Genomic DNA, 24,164 nt, shown 5'->3' on the forward strand with positions numbered 1-24,164 from the left:
TGATTAGTGCTTCTGTGCTGTCTTTCAGTCCAGCCTTTCCAGCCACTGGTAGGATTTCTGGGTGTCGGCTGCTTCTTCAATCTGTTGGTGGTACATGCCGTGCAGGGGCTTGTCCTTCCATGATGGTTCATCCTCCTCTTCTACATTCTCAGGTTTCTGCTGCCTCACCAGTCCTCAGCCCCCCTCACTACGCTTAGTGTATAGCCTCAGGGTGCTGGACTTGGAATGAATCCCTCCATGCATTGTGAGAAGCTTCCATGTTGTGATATCAGTGGTCTCTATCTCCTCCTCTGGCAAGCTAATTATACCAGTTGGGTATCTGATGACTGGCAGGGTGTATGTGTTGATGGTTTATATATGTATATGTATATACACCAATCACTGACAGGTGAAGTGAACAACTTTGATTATTTTGTTCCAGTGCATTGTTTTGCTGGGAAACCTTTGGTTCTGGCATTCATGTGGATACCATCTGACATGTTCCACCCACTCAAACACCGTCGCAGTCCAAGTAACCCCCCCCAGTACTCCCCAATGGCAGTGGCCCCCCAGCAGGATTCTTGTGATGTGCCAGTACCCCGGGTATGCCTCTAATCCAAGATGGGGCCTCCTTGGATCGGACTTGGCTCTGACCTGTCAAGGCATGGACACAAGATCTCTGGGAGTGTCCTGCGGTGTCTGGCACTAGAACGTTGGCGGCAGATCCATTTAGTCCAGTGGGCTGTGAGGTGGGTTAATGGCACGTGCCACAGATGCTCATTCAGTTTGGGATCTGGGGAGTTTGGAGGCCAGGTTGACACTTTGAGGTCTTTTTCACATTCCTTGGGCCATTCCTGAGCAGTGTTTGCAGTGTGGCATGGTGCATTATCCTGCTGGGGGGCCACTGCCACTGGGGAGTACTGTTGTCATGAGGGGGGCTACTTGGTCTGCAACCGTATTTCAGTGGGTGGAACATGTCATGTGGTATCCACATGAATGCCAGAACCAAAGGTTTCCCAGCAGAACAATGCATTGGAACAAAATAATCAAAGTTATCCACTTCACCTGTCAGTGGTTTTAATGTTTTGGCTGATCGGTGTATATGTATACATGGTTGAGTGGAGTGTATGTGGTGCATGTGTAAAGCATTGGAGTAAGAGAAAGTGAAAAGGCAAAAGCCATCAGGGCACATTAAAAAAACAAAAAAACAAGACAAGGTCAAAGTTTGCTTATTTGCACATATGTTATTCTTATTGTTTGCTATTTACGGTAATTGTTTGCTAGCTAAGCTGTGTTGATTTCACATAAACTCTTGTTCCTAGTAATAATAATAATCATAATAAGAAGGTGGGGCGGCTTGCCCAGACCATACTGATAGATATTTGTACTTGACAGATGACCTACTTCACATATAACTACATTTCTACAGGTAGTTTATCTGCTTTTCACACATATCTGACCTGAGTAGCTACTGAAAAAATGTTTTTCCTGGGGTAGGTCATTACAAGGGAGAACCCTGGTTCATTATATTGGTCTGAAAGAGTAAAGCAAACTGTCAGCACACCGGCCCTGGTGGCACTAACCACCCCTCATACAACGTAGAGGCTCACGTCACTTTAAATAGCCTGCCCCCCCTCCTCCGAACATACTACCATAATATCCACTATATCCGACCAATTGAAGTACCCGGCTACACTGACACGAGCCGAGGGAGGCCCACCACTTTGATCAGACGGAAAAGTAAAAAGCTAAACATTTTTACCCGCCTTGGACCAGCTCGAAATCACGACCACAACAAAGAGTTTTGAGCAGAAAGTGCGACACCGTTTGTTTTTTCTTTGAGAATGTGGCGATAAACCTGAGGTTAGAGAGAAGAAGAAAAAAAAGGCGGATTGCGGCTCATTGAACGATCAACAAGTTGAAGTGTGTTTGATGGAGAGAACTACATGAAATCCCCTCCGCCACAACAGGAACAGAGGACGAGCAGCAGCAGTAGAGAGGAGACATTTTAAGACGACGGTACCCGCATACAGCGAAGTGAAGAGAGGTAAGTTGACTGAACCGTTAGCTCCGTAATGGACGTGTCAGTTGAGTCTTGAACGGCTAACTAACTAAGTAACGTTACTTCAGAGCCTCAAATCAGAGACTTCTCCTCAGGCACACACCTTGGGCTGCTATTTTTAGACAGAAACGGGACAGTCATCCTCCCGGGAGGATTTATGTGAAGTTTTAACCGGACTAAACCCACCGAAGTTTGCCGACACTCTCTATTTGAAGCGCTCTCGGATATAACGTTAACGTTAGCCGTTAAAGAAACATCAAAGTTTAGCTAGCTAACAGGCCTTTGCTTGTCCTGATACCGGTGGTGTTTGCTCAGGAACACCGCGATAACAGAAGGTCATGAAAGCATTCAAACCTAACCAACAAAGCTCAGCTGCCGCTCCTGAGGAAATACAGAAGTTGTTTCCAACGGATAAACGGCCATTTATATCGTTTATGGCGCAATTTACGAATGCGCAAAAAAAGTTTTCCAACGTAAACTGGAGATGTCGCCAAGTAAAGCCGCCCGTTGCTTTCTCTTATCACACTTGTATTACAAAACAAGACGTACAAGTGACCCTCTGTATATTGTACACAACGTCTGTTAGCTACTGTGGTGTTGGGAAACTTGTTTCAAAGCTCCATCTCACTGAGTCAGTCTGTCTGTTCCGCTATGTCCGGGAGACTCCCCGCTTGCGCCATGCATGCGCACTCAGCCACTCCCTGCAGTCTGCGAGAGTTTACGCCAACAGCGTAGAGAGCTGCGTGACAGACACAAGCTGCTAAACTTAAACTCATGACACTAACCCTGAAGTTGAACTTAAACAGCGGCCTCTGGCTCCACCAAAGACTGGGGGACACTGACTGTCTGACATTAATCAAGTTAATAGATATGGGTCGTTATTTTGTGTCCTGTAGTCAAATCAGTCTGCTCTGATAACCTTCCAAGGACGTTACAGCCTGCACAGCAGAAGACAGACTCTGTTCCTCAAGGTTTAATTAATCAAAAACACATAAAAATCCATTTCCTCCACTGTTTTACTCATGAATTCCATTGTCATGAGGAGTATTACTGCACCTCATGTGGCTCTGGAGATAATAACCCTGATGATGTCACAGAAGACCTAAAACTTTTAAAGGTGCCCAGACGAGATGTCTTGACATTTTGAAATCTGCATTATCCATGGCCATTTTCTTAATCCAAATCCAAATCCAAATCCATCCAGTCTAAATCCATTTTGCTGGTTCAGTTTTGCAGTACCACCACATGTAGACCAGTGTATTGGTGTTACATTAACATGCCAGGAATGAGTATTGCATCACCCTGTGCCTAAAAGAAAACCCACCATTTAAAGGAATACTTCACCCACAAGTTGAGCATTTCTAATCAGTTAGTCATGCTATGTTACCTTGAATTTTGGGAGAATACTTGTTTTTCTCACATGCCTTCATGGAAAGTGGCAAACATTTTGATTCATAGCAAAACTGTTTAAAAATATCTGCTTATAAACTCTCACACAGCTCGTGCAGTGTAATCCAATTCTCATTTATCCAGTCATATGTTCAGTAGTGCTCAAACTGAACTGAAAGTGAAACTTATCTATGCTCTGTTCGAAGCCAGACTCAAATACTAAGGTTTTTCAGTGATAATGCATGTGTTTGGGAAGTACTGAGCATACTTGAATTTCCCCCCTGGGGGATCAATAAAGTATATCTTATACAACTGGAGCGATTAAACTTGAGCCCTTTTTTAAATAGGAATTGTGCAAATTTGCAGGAAAGCCCAATCAGTCTTCTTTCAGCATTGGCAGTAAACAAAATCGGGGAGTGCAGCAAAATGCCGCCTGCCTACTTTTGTTTAAATACAGAATGCGCCTTTTTTGTGGCAATGGGGGGCGTGAGAAAGTAACAAAACGTGTAGCTCAGCATGTGAGGTAAACAGTGACGTGGGAGGGAAGCTGCGGCTGGTCAGTCCTTCGGTGATTCTCTCATAAGTTGGCCCGTCCTTCACCGTTCCCGTCGGAAACGAAGAGGCCATTAACCGCCTCTTCGTTTGCGAGGGCAAGGAGGGCGCTCAATTCCTTGTCTCCCCAGTTGCTCATCTTTACAGTGTCTGTCAGGTTTGCGTTTCCCTCTTGCTACTAGCTGCTCATTCCTGCTATCAGCTGTTTCCTGTTAGTCCACTGCCAGTGGATCGCGCATGCGGCGTCATCAACAGCTCCTCACACAAGTCATCGACAGCCCCTCTCGTGGCAGAAGGGCGCCTCGTTCTTTTTAAATCAAAAAGGTTCCGCCAATATGTTTACCCCTACACGGCGGAAAAATGGGCACCTCGGATCAACTCGCCAATCCGGCTTTGTGTGTCTAAACACTCGCAGCTTGCCGGCAAAACCACCCAACATTCGCGGAAAATCTGGCTGTGTAAAAGGGGCTTTGGATTATACTGCACAAGTTGAGAAAGAGCTTGTGAAAGGATGATTTGGTATTGTTTTGCTGTTGTTAAATGCTGTCCCCAATCAATCAATAAATCAATGAGGAAGCATACGAGAAAAACAAAGCTTTCTTAACAAATTCAACGTAACTCTGCAGGACGTGCCGATATATAAATAGTCATTTTGTCGGTGAAGTGTTGCTTTAAGCTAAGGGAGTGGTGTCTATAAGAAGCCAGCATTTTGGAGGTGGGGGTTCAGGGTGGGGGTGTCTAATAAAAGATGCTATTGAGTTGCATTATGGGAAGTGTAGGACCTAGGACTAAAAGGATAGTCTGCACAGATTTGACCATTCCTTTTTAAATCTGTCTCCAACTTTTAAAAGTGCACTGCTAAATACCTGGATCATCCCTTTAATTGCGTATAAAAAAAGATAAAAAAAATCTTTTACCTAGGGCTGCAAAGCAAGCACATGAATAAATAAAATTAAAATAATGTGAAAGCATATATGTAGCATACGATCAGCAAGACGATGAGCAACTTTAAGGTCGCGAGAGGACATGCAGAAAAGGGCAAGGATGCCATTCACACAGAGGTTGAAGAGGTAAGAGATGTTAAAGAGAGGGTGAAGCACTTAATTGCAGACAAATGTGAGAACAATTATACACAGGGGTGGACTGTAGAGTAAGGACAGATATGTCTCTAGTACAGTACATCATGTTGCAGAGCTTTGAGGAGTGAAATGGGAATTCACATTAAGATTAAGTGAAGGTGAAGTCACTCTGGTGCCTGTCCAAGAAAACCACTCCTGTTCCCGGACACAAAACCATTTGTGCCGAAGTGGCACAGTGCACTTTGGTCTCTTCAAACACTGTCATGGTGGTGGAAATGTGCATGCACTAGCAGAGTGGCAGCGATGATACCGGATTACATTATATAGTCATGCCAGAGGACAGCTGGAGGATAATATAACAAACCAATTAACACAGACAGCAGTAATAGATACACAAATGCAGTGAGCGCATTCCTGTTGTTGTTTCCAAGTAAAATATCACGAATAAGTGCAAGGTTTGTTATTTTTATCCAAAATGTGATTCATTAAAAACCCAGGCAGGTCTACGCTAAGCTATATATGAAAGTCTACTGGTCTCACATGTAAGTTACACTTCATACTGGATGATCAGTCAACATAGCTCAGCTAACAGAATTAAATGGAAGTTTACTTAAGCTTGCAGCAGTCGCGCCTGCTAAAGTCAACCTGTTCTTCTGCCAACTATTGATCTCCCCCAGATACTAAACTCTTGAGGGAATCGTGAACCAGCAGAAGCAGACATCACACTGTTTAATTCTTTTTTATTTTTACCTGTCACACAAAAACATCCAGGGACTCAGGGACATTTACGCCGTATAACCTGTGCACATGTTACCAGTTTGGGAATCTTTACCTGCTGTCACATGCCATGACAGTGAGCTTCTTCTTCTTTAAAATACGTATTTTGCACATAAGAGGTGGGATGTACACATTTGGCTTTTGCTACCCCAAGGTTGGTTTCCAGTTCCCCGTGTTAGACAGAAAAAAATACCTGAGTGTTCACCCAAATCCCAAAACTCACTCCAAAACTTGCACTCATTAACATATTTTAACACAATACACAGAGAGTCCATTCTCCGTTCTCTGTTTGAAGCAGTCAAAAGACTTAACATGATCTGCGTTCAGCTAAGAAAAACGTTGAGGAGGAGGTGTTTATTTCAGTGACAGTTTAGTGGAATAAAAATAAGAGTTTATGGTAGGTAACTGACACAAGGGGCGACAAACGGGCAGCAGCAGCTTCACTAACATCCCCACACTGATTAACTTTTAAAAGAAAGGAATAAGTTGATATTTCACCACTGTTGTTTCAAGGTGAAGAGATCCCTCTGCTAACAGGCACCCTGAATGAGTTTACTGTGTATTCATAGTAAGCTTATAACAGGTTAAAGTCCACAGGCCTTATTAAGGGATCTGGCAGGAAATGTGTGACAACCTGAATTTTCCTCTTAAATGATTTGCCTCAGAAAGACGCTCATACTTTGACTACAGGAACAAAGGTGCAGTAGTAATATGAGCTCATCTGATGATTAACGTCAGCTGATCCCACATTGCAAAAGTCCACAGGTAGCTTAGTGTTTTATTGAGCAGTCGCCAGTGATTATAGCAACATTATTGGCATCTCAGGTTGTTTGACTGCAGATCCTGTTCCTGGTTCTGCGCTCTAATAACAAAGCAGAAGGTCTGTGAGGCTGTACTAAGGCACTACGGTGCTTTGAACTGAATGATAACGTTTTCTAATTAGCACCAAACCCAAAGTACAGCCGGGGCTGTATGTCATTAATTTTGCAGCTGTTGTGTCAGTAAATAAAGTATGAGTTGTAACCCGAAGATGATGCTCGATGAAAAGACAGGGAATCAAATAAGTGATTAAGATTAATCTTTTGTCCATTCGATTCAGAAGTTGTTCGGTATATTCCAATAAAAAGTGAAATGTCACCCGTAGTGGCGCTATCGTAGATATTTAAAGAGAACTGGATACAGCATTGGAGGCAGGGCCCCATTCATTTCCATGAAAGTTGCTCAGCTGCACATGAAGCCAAAGTTTCACTTCCCAGTAGAGCTGCAATGATAAATTGAGTTGTCAACTATTAAAATAATCGCCAGCTAAACTGATAATTGATTAGTCTGTTTGAGTAATTAAAAAAAAACAACTAAATGATTTTTCTGGAATATCTTCTGGGTTTTTTTTACTCCTGTGACAATAAACTCAATATCTTTGGGTTGTGGATAAAACAAGACATTTGAGAACGTCTCCTTGGGCTTTTGGAAACACTGATCAACATTTTTCACCATTTTCTGACATTTTATAGACCAAACAACTAATCGATTATTCAAAAAACGATTGACAGATTAATCAGTGATGAAAATAATTGTAGGTTGCACCATGCACCAACAAAATGTATCCACTGACTTGCAGACATCTCTTCACAGTGTAAATCTATTGGAAAAAGTATTTTCAGGCCCGATGGCATCACGTGACAGACCCCAAAGGTGAAATTCCATGATTTGGCCACAACAAAATTTGGCCTCAAAGCCCAGCACTGTTTCTGGGGGCTTGGTCACTATAGAAAAAGTCAGAGGATTGCCAAAGTCGTTGGAGTGATATTTTCTTGGGACCTTTTAATTTATGTATCAAATTTCAAGGCAATCCATCCAGTGGTTTTTAAGATTCTGCCTTCATCGGATCAATAAATTCAGTAGTGTTCCTCGTCTGAGGCCCAATAATGTCTGTGCAAAGCATCATGGCAGTCCTTTCACTAGTTGCTGATATATTTAAGTCAGAACCAAAGTGGTGAACCAACCGGACCAACCAACCTAAATCCATAGAGCCATGCTGCTAGCATGGCAGAAAATATCGTAAGAGGAATTAAAAAGACTACTAATCTAGAGAAGCACATTTTTATCTGAGATTTATTTTACCCTGTTACACTGACGCCTCTTCCTTGCCTTTTATAGCCTCTGCGTCTTTTATGTGTCGTCTTAATATCTTTTTAATGTCTTGTTTGAAGCACTTTGAATTGCCTTCTTGTTAAAAGGGTCTATACAAATAAACTTGCCTTGGCTTCTGTGGTTAACATCAAGATAAGTGTTTGTAATGTATGAAATATTAACTATCTGGCTATGATAGAATATGGCACACTTGTTTTGTTTTACTTGGCAGGATTAGTTTTTTATGTAGGTCACAGTGGAAATGACTAATACTCTGTTAACAGTCGAGTTGTCTTGCCCAAGAGATTATCCGCTCATGGTGAGCTAATTGTGCAATTTCCTTTACATAATTCGGATACAGTGTGTTGGAAATAAAAGGAATTGTTAAATTGCACAAAAAGAAGACATAACAACTCTGAGGCATTATTGGGTGCACGCACATTTATTCTGTGAAGTTCTGTTCATCTTAAGATAAGCCCCTTATGTTGGCTTTTCAGCAGCTGTTTACTGCTCCCTATTGACTTCCAAACTATTGAGCGTTCATTCATTACATAGGGAGATTGGATGAGTCAACGGGGGAGCGATTTCACACACCTGTGTCTGAGTAAACATGTCATCCAGGTGCGGAAATAGTTTTTCAAGGAATGGATATTGGTGCCAAACTGAAGTCCAGGTTAGAGCTCCAAATGAAATCTCATAGCTTTTCTGATTGCATTGTGTGCAGCATAGCAAAACCCTCCCTTCGTCATTTCTCTTCATCTGGAACAGGAAGTGCCCAGATACGGCGCGTGTTGCAGATGCCCGGCGAGATTAATCACTTCCAATCAATACTCAATCCTCTCTCAGCCCTCTGTTTCCTTTCCTTCCTCTCAGGATATTGTCGCAGCTGAGTGAGTTGCTAAATTTATCTAATGGAAAATCTCAATGGAGATCACCAAGCAGACAAAACCTTATTTTTATCACCTCTCTTAATTTCCTTCCACATAATACAGAAGAACTCACAAGTCCTCCCTCTGTTTCATCTTTAAGATGTTGTCTCAGCTGAGAGAGCAGATATGGGCCGATTGGATTTGGTTTCCAGAAGGCCACGGCTGGGCCGACCTGAAGGACCACGATGGTCATGTTTTCCCTAAAACAGGGGACCTCTGGGCTACTATACCCATCGCTTTCTGCTTCCTGATCTGCAGACAGATATTCGAGAGGTGAGTCATCTCCAGTAGTGACTGCTTATGTCTTGCCAGTGTCATGTGCATGTTAATCTACCTCTTTACATGTTTGCTTTGCATGTTTGTAGCTGACGATTTTGAGATGATGTGTAAGCAGTGTTTTTCTCTTTCCAGGACAGTAGCGACTCCTCTTGCCTCCCTGTTGGGAGTGAGTGACAAGCAGCGTGTTCGTGCTCCTCCAAATCCCGTCCTGGAGTCCTATTTCTGCAGCACATCAAAGCATCCCACACAGGTAATCATCCTGCATACTTAAGGAAACTGGCACTGCTTCTTAATTTATTTATTTTTGGCAATATCACAGCTTGAGCCTAATAATATAATTCATGGATGAGAATGACAACATGATAGAAAGCCTTATGTCATTATTGTGCAACTGGACATAACTGACTCTTCTCTCCTTGTCCTGCTTTTGTTGCCAGAGCTCCATAGAGAGTTTAAGTAAACAGGCGGGCTGTTCAGTGCGACAGGTCCAGAGGTGGTTCAGGCGGCGGAGGAACCAGGACCGGCCAAGCAAGCTCAAAAAATTTCGGGAAGCAAGGTAGATATACCTCTTCTGCCATTAAAGGAACACTTCACCTCCCAGATGATCATTTGTATATCAGTTACTCACCCTGTGCTATGTTGAATATGAGAATTAAACTTAGTTATTCTTGCATGCCTTCACGGTGAACGAAGAATCCAAAAAAACAGCAAAACGATATCAAAACATCCATTTACAAACTGTCACACAGCAGCTGCATAATCCCAAGTCTCGTTTATCAAGTCGTATGCTCAGTACTTCCCACACAGACAGCCTTGTCTGTCAGGAAACTGAACTAAAAGTGAAACTTATCTACGCTCTCATCAAAGCCAGAATCCATTGACAAAAACAGTATTTTTACCTCACTGAACATGGACTTTGGTGCTTTAAAGGTTCAGTTCAGATTCAGATTTCATCATCTGTGTTTTGGCTTTCAATTAGGGCTGCACAGTATGAGGAAAATATGTGATAACGTTAAACACAAGACTTATATTACAAATTGCTTGTTGAGTTAAAAAAAAAAAATGTGAAGAATTATTAATTAACAATGAACAAATTAAACCTCAGACTTAATCCAGAAGTCACCAATAAAAGAGGAATGCTTTACATTAAAGTGTGGTTTTCTATTCATACTGTCTTTTAACTAACTCAAAAATCCCTGAGGGAAATATGGCAGTCTTTTGTGATGGTTTTTTGCACAAGTTGACATCAAGATGAAGATTAAATAACAAAACAAAAACGATATATTGTGCAGCCCTGCTTGCAACACTGACGCCCCACCCACAAACAGGCATTTCTAAAATGCAGTTGCAAAACAGTCTGCAGTGAAAAATTCAGCAAAATGTAAAACTTTTGCTGATGGGTGTTTCCCATCAGCTGTCAGGAGTTTTCCGCTCACTGGGATTCAGTGTTAAGTCTGTTTAAATTACTACACTAGGGATGTGTAATATGAGAATTTTTTTAAATGATAGTAAGTTTATCATTTTCTTGGGATTTTTATGAAGTAACAAGTAAAGAAAAAAGTTGGACCTCAAAAGCTTTGTGCTGTTGTTTGAAGCTTGTTTGTGTAGAGAGGTGTTTAACTTATTTCTGAGACCGCTGTGCATTCTCTTACAGTTGGAGATTTACCTTTTACCTTCTTGCTTTCTTTGCTGGCCTGGCAGTCCTTATTGACGTGAGTACAGTGTCAGAATCTGGGAAATTGAATTGTGACATTTGTAGCCATAGTGCACGTACCAAGGGATGCAACACAAAGATTGTTTTTCACTTTGTTCTTGTTTGGTGATTGTGCATGAGAGTGCTTGTGGTGTTGTGTGGGACACTTAAACCCTCATTAATATTGAGTGTCCATCTTTCCTCAGAAACCATGGCTGTATGATATGAAGCAGATGTGGGATGGCTTCCCGAAAATGGTATGTCAGTGCTATAATCTGGAACATTTCTGTTTTAATGAAAGGGATAGGGTAGGTTTTTTGAAGTGGGGTTGTATGAGGTAATTATCCACAGTCGGTATATTACCCACCAGTCCCTCCATGATGTTGTGATCTCAACAATTAACCCAAATTCAGCCAATCCCTGTGAATACTGCACGACCTTGCAACTCATTTAATTGTAGGGCTGCACACAGTGTATGGATTTCCCTTGGTGCCTCCCTGCTCCTCTCTCTCTGTTTTTCGTAAGACTTCTGCTGCGGGAGAGTTACTACTGTAACCCGACGGTTTTTACTGAATTTAACGAGCCATTTTAGTGTCTGTGTGAGATTGTTGGGACTGTTTAACAGCTCTGTGTCGGATGTTAGCTGCTGCTGCTGTGTTTGCTCGTGCTAACCAGGCAAAGAGCGTCAGGAGAGCGGCTCAAGGAGACAGTTGGTGTTTTAAAGAGTTACTTCGGATTCACCAAAGTCACACAAAAACATGAACACATTAACCAATCAAGGCTGACGTTGTCCAGCTGTTCCCATGTTCTGTGAAGTGAAATTACTCCTTTGAGTCTGGTGGATCTGATGAGAGCATAGATAACGGCTTCAGTCTGATGGCAATGTAAAGCAGCGAAAATAATGTAAATGTAGCATTCACTTAAAGGGAAATTTCGGTTTATTTCAACCTGTCTCCTATCGTCCTAAATTTGTTTCAAGTGACTAGTGACATAGAAATAATAGTTAGCATGTTAGCCGTTAGCCTAGATACAGCCGGGGCGCATAGTAGCGTCAGACCTGTTAAAACGTAAGTGAATGGGCAACCTTCAAGTGCAAAGTTAGTCCACTAAACAAGCTTTTTTTCCACAAAGACCGCCTCATATCGTTAGGATAAATGTCAGAGAACATATAGAAAACGACATGTAAACGTGTTGTCTTACCTTACCGGTGTGCTGCCATGTTTGTTTACCATTTAGCTCTGCTTTCCAAAGCGCGGCCGAAATATCGCGAGAACAAGCAGCGATCTCATACCGTGCCTGAAATCTCGCGAGAACAAGCAGCAACAGCTGGAAGGCAGAACCGGACAGTAGCCTGAAAAGTTCATTCATTTATTTTATGAAAGATTTATAGAATAATGGCTGACTTTTTGCCAGACTTCGACTTTGTGGAGGAGGAATTTGATTTTGCAGAGTTTGATGGCCGCCCTTATTTATTTGAGCCAGAATACACTGACGAAGAGCTTCGTGAAATTGAAGAACGAAGGAGGAGAGAGAGAGAGGCGCAACAGGTAGAGGACGAGAGAGGAGGAATGGCTGCTGCAAGGCTGCGTAGCTCTGGAGATTGGTGGTGTACCTGTGAATGCTGTGCCCCAGTGCCCACAGAAGAGGAATGCCTCTGTTGCAAGGAATGGGACCGGTTGCAGCCTTATTTTCAAGGTCTGGATGTGACCGAGGACGAGACACCTCCACCTGGAGTAGTATCCAGCTGGGCTTTATCTAGAGCTGGCGAGATATATTTCGGCCGCGCTTTGGAAAGCAGAGCTAAAGGGGTAAACAAACATGGCAGCACACTGGTAAGGTAAGACAACATGTTTACATGACATTTTCTATATGTTCTCTGACATTTCTCCTAACGATATGAGGCGGTCTTTGTGGAGAAAAAGCTTGTTTAGTGGACTAACTTTGCACTTGAAGGTTGCCCGTTCACTTACGTTTCAACAGGTCTGACGCTACTATGCGCCCCGGCTGTATCTAGGCTAACGGCTATCATGCTAACTATTATTTCTATGTCACTAGTCACTTGAAACAAATTTAGGACGATAGGAGACAGGTTGAAATAAACCGAAATTTCCCTTTAAACTGATGTTTTTTGGGATGGCTAAAATATGTTTTGTAGCTGCCCCCGTCCTAGTTGAATCATTTGTTTACGATGTCAAACTAAGAGGTAAAATTATTGGTGTCATATTGTCCTAACAGCTTCTTCTTCTTCCTCTTTTCTTCCAGCCACTGTTGCCTTCACAGTACTGGTACTACATGATCGAGCTAGGCTTCTATCTCTCGCTGCTTTTTAGCGTAGCATCGGATGTCAAACGTAAGGTAAGCGAGCTGCCTCCTAAACTTTGTTATCCAGTGTGGGCGCACTCTAAAACCCCTCAGAAACTTTCCATCAGGAGAGATTGCTCACAGAGTGCATGAAATAATGAGAATGATCTGTTGTGTTGCTAGTGTGTTTTGAGGTTTGCATATTGATTTCCCCATTAAGATGTCCTGACTTTATGGATTATATTGAGTGGAGCTGTCGGCATTCAGAACGCCATTAAAGATAATGTTTGGCTTCACTCGTTCTCTTCCACTATGTCAGTTTGGTAAAGTCAGAGTGAGTAAGCAACAAACTAAACTGTTGGTCGGGGGGTGTTGCATCTAGAGGTGCCCCAGGAGTTAATGTGTGACCAGAGTTTTGTGGGAAATAAAACTGTCGAGAGTCAAACTGACTGTTTTGTCCGCAGGTCTAAATGTTGTGAAAGATGACAAGACCTTCCAGCCTGCCACCTCTGTGCCAGCTCTTGTTTTATAAGCACAGCCCACAAATGCAACCAACTAATCTTTTAAACCAAAATAACAGTTTTCCTGGAGATCCTCTGTGTTGAAATCCAACGTGAGGATTTATTTTGTGTTAGGTTCCTTTTTACTGCTTCTGTATATGGATTTAATGTCTTTTTATAGCGGTGTAGCTGTATAATCTGCAATGTGCGGAGAGTTAATCATTTGTAAATCCAGCATCCATTGGAACACACGCTGTCGATGAGTGACCGATCTTTACGGCTTGATCAATAAGTGACAAAATGTTGTTTGATTTGTTTTTACAACATCTCTTTCTGTTCCCTTTTTCTCTCTCTCTCTCTCTCTCTCTCTCTCTCTCTCTCTCTCTCTCTCTCTCTCTCCAGGATTTCAAAGAGCAGATAATTCACCATGTAGCCACCATCGCCCTCATCAGTTTCTCCTGGCTGGTCAACTACATCCGGGCAGGGACTTTGATCATGTTAGTGCATGACGCCTCTGACTATTTAATGGAGGTATGACAGCGTGTTGATGTGGCAGAAAAGTAACATGTTTCACAGATAAAATGTGTTTTTATTGTACACATATTAATTAGCATTTAGTGTGTGTGTGCCCTTCCTCTAGTCTTCATAACATTTAGCATTGCTGAATAGTTTTATGACTGTTTAAGTCAGGGCACTGAACAGCACACACAGTTCACTGTCTGCCCTCTAGAGGCCAATACATGAAAAAGGTAAAACACTCACTGATCTCTCTCTCTCTCTCCTTCCAGTCAGCCAAAATGTTCAACTACGCAGGTTGGAGGAAAACTTGCAACTTCATCTTCACAGTGTTCGCTGCAGTTTTCATCATCACCCGCCTCATAATCCTCCCCTTCTGGTAAAAACGGTGTTACAACACATTTACTGTAACTGTGATGAGTCACTGATTTCGCTGTATGAGAGGAAGATCACAGACATTTGTGCAGCATTAACACTTTGCACACATTTGGTAAAAGCACAGCAGAATTTTGTATTTTGGATTCTCAATTTGTACATTTAAAGAAAAGTCAAATGGAAATGCAAGAACTTTGAAAACAGTTTACATATGTCCAGAAGAGTTTTCTGCTTGGCTCAGGTGGAAAAACAGTCATGTAAAGAGAAGATGTGATAAAGGCTGAAAAAAACTGATTTCTCATGTAAACCCTACAAGACTATGCTGCTGATATTTTTTATCCCTTTTATTGTCAACAAATCCCACTAAAAGGCCCACACAAACACTGCATTTATACCAACAGTGAGTGTTTGCTGTGTAGGCAAATAGATAAAATGGATAGTGCCACGAAAAACTGTTGTTCCTACAGAGACATTGCTGCATTTCCAACAGAGATTATGCCCCGAAAACTGTGAATTTTAAGCCAAAACATGATCTTTTTCTTACCATAACCAAGTGTTTTTTGTGCCAAACCTAACCACACGTTAACCACAGCATAGTGCATAATGTAAAGTTTTAACATATCTGCTGCATAATCACATGCAAATGTAACGTATCTGGGGTTTTCTGAAATGCATAATGCCAACATTTTTTTCTGGCGATTGTTTATTTTGAGACACCAACATTAATCTGCGGCTGAAAATAGTCCCCAACATATTGAACATATTGTCATACAGGTGATTGTTGGAAACATGCACAGATTGATTTTGCAGAAATTTCATGAATTTGCGTAAAACTTGAGCAACAATTTCATGGAGACCTAACAACAGACACATTGTGTACAGTCCTGGCTCCTCTCAATGGGCTTTTGATGGTGACTGTAGGTGGCTCTGACTGGACTCTCTGTTCTGCCTTTGTCCCCTCGTCCAGGATCATATACACGACGTGGGTGTACCCCCTGACCCTCTACCCCCCCTTCCTTGGCTTCTACTTCTTCAACGGGCTAATGTTTGTGCTACAGACTCTGCACATCTTCTGGGCTGCGCTCATCTTGCGCATGGTCGTCAAATTCCTGCCAGGCAATGTATGAACCACCACTGTCAGCATCATGTACGACATATTTTCAACACAAACCAGCAACTGAACACATTTTGTTTCATTTTTCCTGTGCAGGATATCGTAGAGGACGAGCGCAGTGATAAAGAGGAGACAGAGTCAGAAGAGGAAGACGACGAGCAGAGAGAAAAGTTTAGGAACGGCCACGTGCAGAACGGCCACACTGTCTTCAACAACAACCACAGTAAGAAGGACTGATCGGACTGAGAGATGAGGATGTGTGAGGAGTGACGATGGGCCCTCACATGTGGCCCTTACCCGAAAAGCCAAAGAACGGGAGCGTGGCATGTCTAAAGGGGCAACAGGCGGCAGTACACACACACACACACACACACCGACACACACACACACACACACCGACACACTAACACACACACACACACATCTTTACCCTCCTTCCTGAAACCCTCACACACACACACACATCTTTACCCTCCTTCCTGAAACCCTGCTAATCCAGTGTGGGTAATTTCACTTCTCTGTGGATTACATTGAATTAAACAGAGAGAGGAAGACTGCGGTGGAGAACCACAATGATCTGCTTAGCACCTAAGCAGCAGAGTGGTTATCTCATTACACACACCTTCTCTTCTTTTCTCTCCCCTCAAGTCTCTTTTGCTTTTTGCCAGCATTTTGTGCTGTTGACCAAGTTGCCACATGCCAGATCTGCCTGCTTGTAGCTTTATGTTTTGTTCCTGGAGGCGTTTTAAAGAGACGCTGTGGTTAGGACGGGCACTCCCTTCCTGCACAGTCAGTTAAAACTCCTCCAAGTATTACCGCCCTTAAACTTGACTGATTTTGTTTTGCTCTAAGTAACCACACTGAAGTCAGTGACACGGTGAGGAGCTCTAAGGTGAATGATGTCTTTCTATGGACCATAACCTGATTTACGTCTATTTACTGAAGTATCAGTTAATAACCAACTTGTACAAGTTAGTTATTGCAGCTGCCAGTTTGTCACTTTCTAAAAATATATTTGTTCCAGTAATGTTTAAAACAAAGTAATTGGACTATCTTTTTTTTTAACAGTCTGAAAAAAGTGCGAGAAGGTGCTACATCCGCCACGTGTGTCTGAAATGTGCCTTGTATGGAAGTTTGTCTTAAATGCTTTGCCTTTGTGGGAAGCAGAATGCACAGAGATCATTTTTAAATGTTTTGTTGATGCTTAATATCTTTTTAGTTTTGTGATTTTATTTTTGCTTCATGTTTTATTTGTTTTCAGTCCAGTCGACAGTTTAAATTTGGGAGCAATTAGTTTGAGCGTAACCCAAACCAATCATCAACTGTTTATGAATTCTTTATGGGCTGAAGAGTCAATAGCATTTCCATTCAGTGTTGTTTTTCCCATCCATCCAAAGATGCACTTTATGGTTTCTCCTATACATCAGCATCGACTAAATATAGTAAACAAGCATAGTTATGGTGTTTGATTTCACTTCAAACCTGATTTCTTTTTAAGTTCAGAGAGTATGATTTCAATTTTGTTTCATATTTATTCTCGATATTACACCTGAGATCTTCCTCATTGTCAGTGTTTTGGTTCATTTTGTAGAAAGGAAAAAAAAAACTATGTTTAATGAATTCTCAAGTAAAGAGGTAAAAATGAAACACCAAAGTATGGTTTACATTTTGTACTATCTTGTCATTTTCAAGTGCCTTCGTCATTTCAAGTGTTAAATGTAAAGAGAAATGTTATATTTCTGTCCCTTTTGTCTTTATTTCTGCTGTCTTTGTGCCCCGACACGTCCAACACTCCATGCACTGTAACGCTCTGGGCCTCTAACTTTCCCTGCCTCGGCTCACAACGACCAATCACCTGCAGCGGCTCCCTCTAAAGAGCTTTGTGTTTTTATTCTGCATTGTGTTGCTGAGATGTAAAATCATAACGACGACGATAAAGATAATTGTGGATGACTATTCTGTGTCTTTAACGGTTTTCTTCTTTAAATCAGAATGTGCAATCGCAATTTAACAATTAAACTTTGTGGGGTTTTATCAAATTATACAGAAAATGAACCAATGATTGCAATTTATCAAGTAGGGAAAAAATTCCAATCAAAGATGACTAACAGACAAATGGCTGAAAAATTATTGGTATATTAAACGATTAGTTGATAAACAGAATATTTCTTATGTCATAAGAAACTGAAAATTGGTTAGTTAAAAAATATTTAAATAATTAATTTGGGGCTTTGGGAAATTGGGATCTGCTTTTTTTTCAATTAATTGATTACCAGAGCAAATAATGAATAAATAATACTAATGACTGTTGGTTTAATTCTCTTAAGTGTTAATTCCCCTTAATAATGAAGAAGATGCAATCTTTGGCGACATCTTGAAAAATCCTTGAGGGAAACAACTAATTGTTTTCATTATCTATTTATCTGTTGGTTGTTTTTCTATTAAATAATTAATTGTTTATCAGAAAGTGGTAGAGAAAAAGCTCCTCATATTGCCTGTCTTGTCTGACCGACACAGACTTGAATTCAAACACATCAAACAAAAAAGCTCAAGATCATTACATGCTTTAAAAATGCATAAACAAAATGTCTTAATTTCAAATGACAAGACAGCAACATTGTTTTCCACAAATTTTATATCAACAGACCAGTTAGAGCATTACCATGACATTATAATCCTTTGGTATCAGGAAGTTGAGGTTATGATGTAACTCCTTAGGAAGTTGCCTATAAAGTAGATTTCCCTGCAGTTTAAAATGTTTACAGCCCTTCTGGATTACTTCAGTAGTGAGGTGTCAACAGGGAGCGAACCACAGGAGAGCTTGGCTCCTTTAACAAGACGTGAGCTCCCTTGAAAACATGATGTGTGAAAATCTTGGGGGTCTCTAAAACACTATGCTATTTTTGCCATGCATTTCTGTTTTTTCTGTGGTGAAGAGGTAGCTGAGCCGGAAGGCAAAGCTTTCGATTTACTGGTCCATCTACGTCCCAACCCTCACCTATGGTCATGAGCTCTGGGTAGTGACCGAAAAAATGAGGTCGCGGATACAAGTGGCTGAAATGAGTTTCCTCCGTGGGGTGGCTGGGCTCAGCCTTAGAGATAGAGTGAGGAGCTCGGACCCCCGGAGGAAGCTTGGAGTAGAGCCGCTGCTCCTTCACGCCGAAAGGGGTCAGTTAAGGTGGTTCAGGCATGTGATCATGATGTCTCCTGGGCGCCTCCTGCTGGAGGTGTCCCGGGCACATCCCACTGGTAAGAGGCCCCAAGGTAGACCCAGAACATGCTGGAGGGATTACATATCTTGTCTGGCCTGGGAACACCTTGGGGTCCCCCAGGAGGAGCTGGAAAGCGTTGCTGGGGAGAGGGACGTCTGGGGTGCTTAGCTCGGTCTGCTGCCACCGCAAACCTGGCCCCGGCTAAGCGGATGAAAATGGATGGATGGATTTCTGTTTTTCTGTATCTTCATCATCATGGATCATGCATAAAATTAGGTTACTGTGTATGTGTGACTGGTTTAAGATGAATTAGAAGGTACTGTGCTTATTTGTATGTGGTCTGCAATTTTAACCCTTGTTGATGAGGACTTCACCCCTTGTAGGTAGCCTGGTGTGCTAGGTTCTTAATTTAGTGTTTTATATACTTAAATACTATGCTAGCATTTTTCACAGATCTAAGACTTGTTTTCATGCACTCAATGAATATATTTCACTCAAATTCTGGTCACAACTTTGTCGCAGTAAAAGGCCACTCTAAAATGTGCAGTTTGATCACACAACACAATTTTTAGTTTTAAGGCAGCGTCCCATTGGCACGCTGACTGCAGGAATGTCCAGCAGGGCCTTTGCTCATGAGCTGACTGTTCATTACACAACCATAAGTCGTCTCCAATGTCATTTCCATTAATTTGGCAGTACATTCAATCGGCCTGACCACATGTAGCCACATCAGCTCAGGACCTCCACCTGCAAGATCGTCTGAGACCAGCCGCCCGAACAGCAACTGATTTGCACAAATAATTTCTGCACAAACCATCTGAAACTACCTTAGAGAAGCTCCACTGGAGACGACTTATGGAAGTGAAATGAATATTAAGTTAACAGGCAACAGCTCTGGTGAACATTCCTGCAGTCAGCATGCCAATGGGATGCTCCCTCAGATGGTTACAGTATGTTTGGTATTGATAGGTTGACTCAGTGGTGTAGTGGTAGTTAATGAGGTGGTTGTACTACAAGTTCGATGGGTTGGTTACAGAGGAGGAAGTGGGTATACTCTCCTATATATCCAACCGGTCAGAGAAAGTATACGCTGACATAAAGCAAGTTGGCCCTACATGCTTGCAGCCATAAATTCTTGCAACAAGGTCACGGCCAGTCGTCCTCTCTTTGAGGCGAGTGAAAGCCAGACAGCCAGACTTTTATGTCTGTAGGTTGTAATATCTGGGCTTACTCCTGTGCTAAACTTTCTGTCTTACATGAAAAAGTATGGTGCAGTACAAGGGACAAAATCAAGACTTCCGAGAAGTGCCTCAATCCTGGCATCACGTCGTCCTAATTCCCCTTGACATTTTGAGGACAAGAACAATGTTGTTATTCATAGAGTGTGAAGTCCTTTCTTGGGGTCAAACAACCAATGATACATCTTGTAATGCAGGAGCTGAGTGCCTCTCACTGGTGACACCAACATAAACAAACTGTCTCGGAGATATTCAGTCGCCGTGGAAGTGGGGCAAACGCAGTCTGGCATGAGCACCATCCATCAGTCAATGGTTCCACTGGTGTAGAGTAGACCTGAAGGCACCATGGGGCTATTACAATATCAGATGGCACAGTGTAGTGGTGACACACTGAGCAGCAACTGGCTGGCACACTTTTGGGAGGCAGGCCGATGCCAACAATCTTTCCAATGTTTCTAAAATCATCTCGGAGTGAAAGAGTTGGTCGCCATCCAGCCTCAAACTTTGACAGCAGCTTCTTTTTCCATCCATCCTAAAAGGAAAGCAGTTCTTGTTTCGTCCCTCTTCCTCTTCAACTTTCCCCTACAGTATTTTGGCTGTAACCTAAAAGGCCTCCTTGGCTAATTGCATATGGAGTGGGATCACTTTACCCCGGTGCCCTGCCCTTCAGCCTCCACACTTCTTGTCACTGGCAGCCTCGCTGTAACAATCTCCATTTTAAAGCGGTAGGGTCAATTTCCACCCTGCTCTCGCATCTGGCTCTGCAATTTAATTGCTAATGCGTCTCCTGTTTCTGCTGCTCCAGCGTCTGGGCTTTCCTTAACACGCCCCCCTCCTGTGTCCAGTCTTACTCCTCCTCCTTAAATCTTTTTTGCCTTTCCTTTCACATTACGTTTCCCATCCTTCCTGTGTTGCCTTTTCAGCCTTGTGTAATGAATAAGCTCAGTGTCGCCTGAGGTGCTTGAGTTATACGGGTGTGAAGTCTAATTGGTGACAGCGGTGGAGGTCCTTGTGACAGCAGAACAAAAGCTGTGGGGTGTTTGATTCACTTGTGAACTGTGTAGACCGTTATTCAATTCCTGCTTAAGTATTAATAAAGGCTTTACACGCCAGGGGGAGGTCGCAAGGTGCAAGTGTATGCTTGTGTATCTTGCATGTGTATGTATGTGTGTGTGTGCAGGAAGCTAATTTGTGGGCTGCTCATTTTTCCTGGGATGATCATTAGAAGAGGGGGACAGTAAAGACTTTGGTAACTGATGACTGTCTTATGTAACCTGAGTAATAAGGAACCTCGGAGGGAGCACGGATGGAGGTGCTATGAAAGCTTTTCAAAGGTTTGGACGGGTGGTGGACAGACTGCAGAGACACACACCTGATGACAATTAAGAATGGTGAGTCTGAAATAATATCTTTATATCTTTGTTTCCAAATAAGCTGGTTCTCTTTAAAATCACGTGTCAACTTTTACAGTGATTTACAGCATTTGCACTAGTCTTCGTTTTGTATAAGTGTAAACCAAATATCTTTGAGGTTTTTGACTTTTTTTGTACAAATCAAGCAATTTGAAGACAATAACTTGGCTTTCCAGGACATTGTGATGGAGATTTTACAGAACAAATGATAAACATTTAATCCAGAAATTAATCTGAGGATTAATCTGAAATGAAAAGAATTACAGCCAGAGGTGTGGACTGGAGTCACATCACATGGACTAGAGTCAAACTCGTGTCAAATATTTGATGACCTTAGACTCGACTTGACAAAATCAAAAAAGACTTGGAACTCGACTTGGACTTAAACGCCAATGACTAATGACTTTACATGGACTTAAAAGTGTGCCACAAATCAATTAATTTCTCTTCATTTCATGAGCAAACATTAACAATTTTCATGCCCAACAAGTGAACATTTAATTCCTCAGATAATCAACTCTTGAACCAATCCAGCAGCATCCAATCAAGTATCAGGAAAGAACCACAAAGAACTAATGTTACATTACTGAGCGCCAGTTGGAAAAATGATACATAAGTCAATTATGTTCACATAAAAAAAGTACTTGGTGGCTAACAAAACATGAACTGCAGCATGTGAAACGTGTGGGTCAAAAATGACACACAGAGACACAAAAACTTCCAACTTTGTTTGACATTTGAAGTTGCACAAAGAACGGTAAATCAAGATTAATATTACTATAATAAGTGAGCTAATGCTTAGCTAATGTTAGCAACAAAGTCCCTGACCAGAATCAGACCAGTGACAGTGCAGTTACATGATATGCATCTCAACCACTAGACCCCCAAGACTTTAAAGGTCAAGTGTGTAGGACTATAACGGGACATTAGCAGAAATGTTATATAATATATTAAGTATGTTTTCTTTATAGTACATTCACCTGAAAATGAGAGTTGCTGTGTTTTTGTTTCCTTAGAACGAGCCGTTTATATCTACATAGGGAGCAGATTGTCGTCTATGAAGTCTGCCATGTTGCACCTCCATGTTTCTACAGTAGCCCAGAATGGACAAACCAAACTCTGGCTCTAGATAGGGGCATTCACATTTTTGCATCAGCCACCATAGTTAGCAGCCCCTCCGTGACAAGCAGCGTCAGAAAAACACAGATTTTTGAACATGAAATTGCTTTATTCAGTGTTTATACCACCTGGTCCCTCCTTTCAGGAGGAGGAGACCTCTGCAAAAACCTCCTGAACTGTAAAAATACTGAAGGAATTCGAACCAGGAGTTTGAGCTTGGTACATTGGAGAGGTTTCAGCTGGTTGCAATCTGTAATCCTCACCACTAGATGCCACTAAATCCTATACACTGTTTCTTTAAGTAATAGGTCTTATGTGCTTTCTCAGCATTCATCTCTGTCTTTGTGATTTGTATCTCCCACATCAAGTCATCACCATCATCTCAAGAGCACATGTGCACACACGCCTGTCCTCCTCCTAGAGTGGTGGTGCTGAACTGACAAGGGAACAGTTGAAGAGGGATCAGCAGTCATCATCAGCCACATGGATCAGGCTTCTCAACCCGCCCCGCCGCCGTTTGAGGTGGACGTGGACCTCGGCTTCGCTCTCTTCTTCCTCTTCCTCCTGTGCTTCTTCCTGCTGGTGACAGTGGTGCGCTGCGCCCAGACTGTGGTGGATCCTTATGGCTCCATCTCCACCTCCACCTACCAGGAGGAGCAGATCACCTGAGAGAGAAGAGGAGGTGAAATCAGTCAGGAGCAGGACTCTGCAGGACTTTTACTGCTGTATAAATATATATCTTTTGATAATGCAGCTTTGAATGGATCTGAAGTCTACGTCCCAGGCCACTCCTGAACAAAGAGGAGTCATCATTACACTCTGTTGGAAGTCACAAGACATGTATCAGGTTGTGTGTGTGTGTGTATCTGTCTTAAATACCCTTCAGATAACTCACGGGTGGATTACTGAGCGGACCTACTTAGAACACTCCAAGGGGCCGAAGGCATCAAGATGCAGTCAGAGAGCTCAGTCAAAAATAACAATGGCCTGATGACGTGTATTTGTCCTTGATAATGATCTGAGTCTATTAATATTGAGCAAATCATAGGAGCAATTATATTCTTATTTTTTTATTTGATTCTTTATTTTTTATATATATGTGTGTGTGTGAGGCAGGACTTAATTAGAGGGTGTTAACATTCTTAACATTTCATGACCTTTTTAAGTCCCAGCTCTGTGTCAGCGTTGGCTTTGTCAGGTTCATTTAAGTTACTTTTATTTGTATAGCACATTTCATATAGAGGTAAACTCGACTGTTATTGTGCTCAACAATAACACATAGAAAACAAACAAATGACATGGAAAACAAATAAAGTACTCCACATAAATAAAAATAACCCTTTCGGATGCGTACAATGCATACACTCATATCAAATACATTTTTTTAATAACCACTGTCCCTCCAGGGCTGTTTTAAAAAAGTTGATGATGTCCTGAGCCATTTTCATGTCAATATTAACACCAGCATTGATGTCTTTTATGACAGTGCGGTCATATCATTTAGTTTA

At 42.0% G+C, this 24,164-nt stretch overlaps 2 protein-coding genes across 3 annotated transcripts; both read left to right on the forward strand.

The window, feature by feature from the left end:
* Positions 1–1,631: 1,631 nt before the first annotated feature.
* Positions 1,632–16,122, forward strand: cers2a (ceramide synthase 2a). Of its 2 annotated transcripts, XM_050034228.1 has the most exons (12): positions 8,564–8,641; positions 8,737–8,858; positions 8,961–9,170; positions 9,309–9,426; positions 9,614–9,732; positions 10,831–10,888; positions 11,076–11,126; positions 13,132–13,224; positions 14,073–14,201; positions 14,459–14,565; positions 15,529–15,682; positions 15,772–16,122. In XM_050034228.1, exons 1-12 carry the CDS (start codon positions 8,579–8,581, stop codon positions 15,910–15,912), a joined length of 1,365 nt encoding a protein of 454 aa, XP_049890185.1. In that variant the 5' UTR covers positions 8,564–8,578; the 3' UTR covers positions 15,913–16,122. The 2 variants fall into 2 exon arrangements, with proteins under 2 accessions (XP_049890186.1, XP_049890185.1); XM_050034229.1 differs by lacking the exons at positions 8,564–8,641; positions 8,737–8,858 and adding an exon at positions 1,632–2,026 and having other exon boundaries at positions 8,998–9,170.
* Positions 16,121–24,159, forward strand: LOC126383650 (cortexin domain-containing 1-like). The gene is made up of 2 exons (XM_050034230.1): positions 16,121–21,516; positions 23,025–24,159. Exon 2 carries the CDS (start codon positions 23,140–23,142, stop codon positions 23,323–23,325), a length of 186 nt encoding a protein of 61 aa, XP_049890187.1. The 5' UTR covers positions 16,121–21,516; positions 23,025–23,139; the 3' UTR covers positions 23,326–24,159.
* Positions 24,160–24,164: the final 5 nt, after the last annotated feature.

Source organism: Epinephelus moara, chromosome 22 (assembly GCF_006386435.1).
Source record: "Epinephelus moara isolate mb chromosome 22, YSFRI_EMoa_1.0, whole genome shotgun sequence".
NCBI lineage: Eukaryota > Metazoa > Chordata > Actinopteri > Perciformes > Serranidae > Epinephelus > Epinephelus moara.

What these genes read in the sequence shown, in the direction of transcription:
- cers2a (XM_050034228.1), top strand. Translation starts at nt 8,579, where the DNA reads ATGTCATCCAGGTGCGGAAATAGTTTTTCAAGGAATGGATATTGGTGC. An exon ending in GGTGCCAAACTGAAGTCCAG is followed by an intron (nt 8,642 to 8,736) that starts GTTAGAGCTCCA and finishes CATCTGGAACAG; the next exon opens with GAAGTGCCCAGATACGGCGC. An exon ending in TGCAGACAGATATTCGAGAG is followed by an intron (nt 9,171 to 9,308) that starts GTGAGTCATCTC and finishes TTCTCTTTCCAG; the next exon opens with GACAGTAGCGACTCCTCTTG.
- LOC126383650 (XM_050034230.1), top strand. Translation starts at nt 23,140, where the DNA reads ATGGATCAGGCTTCTCAACCCGCCCCGCCGCCGTTTGAGGTGGACGTG.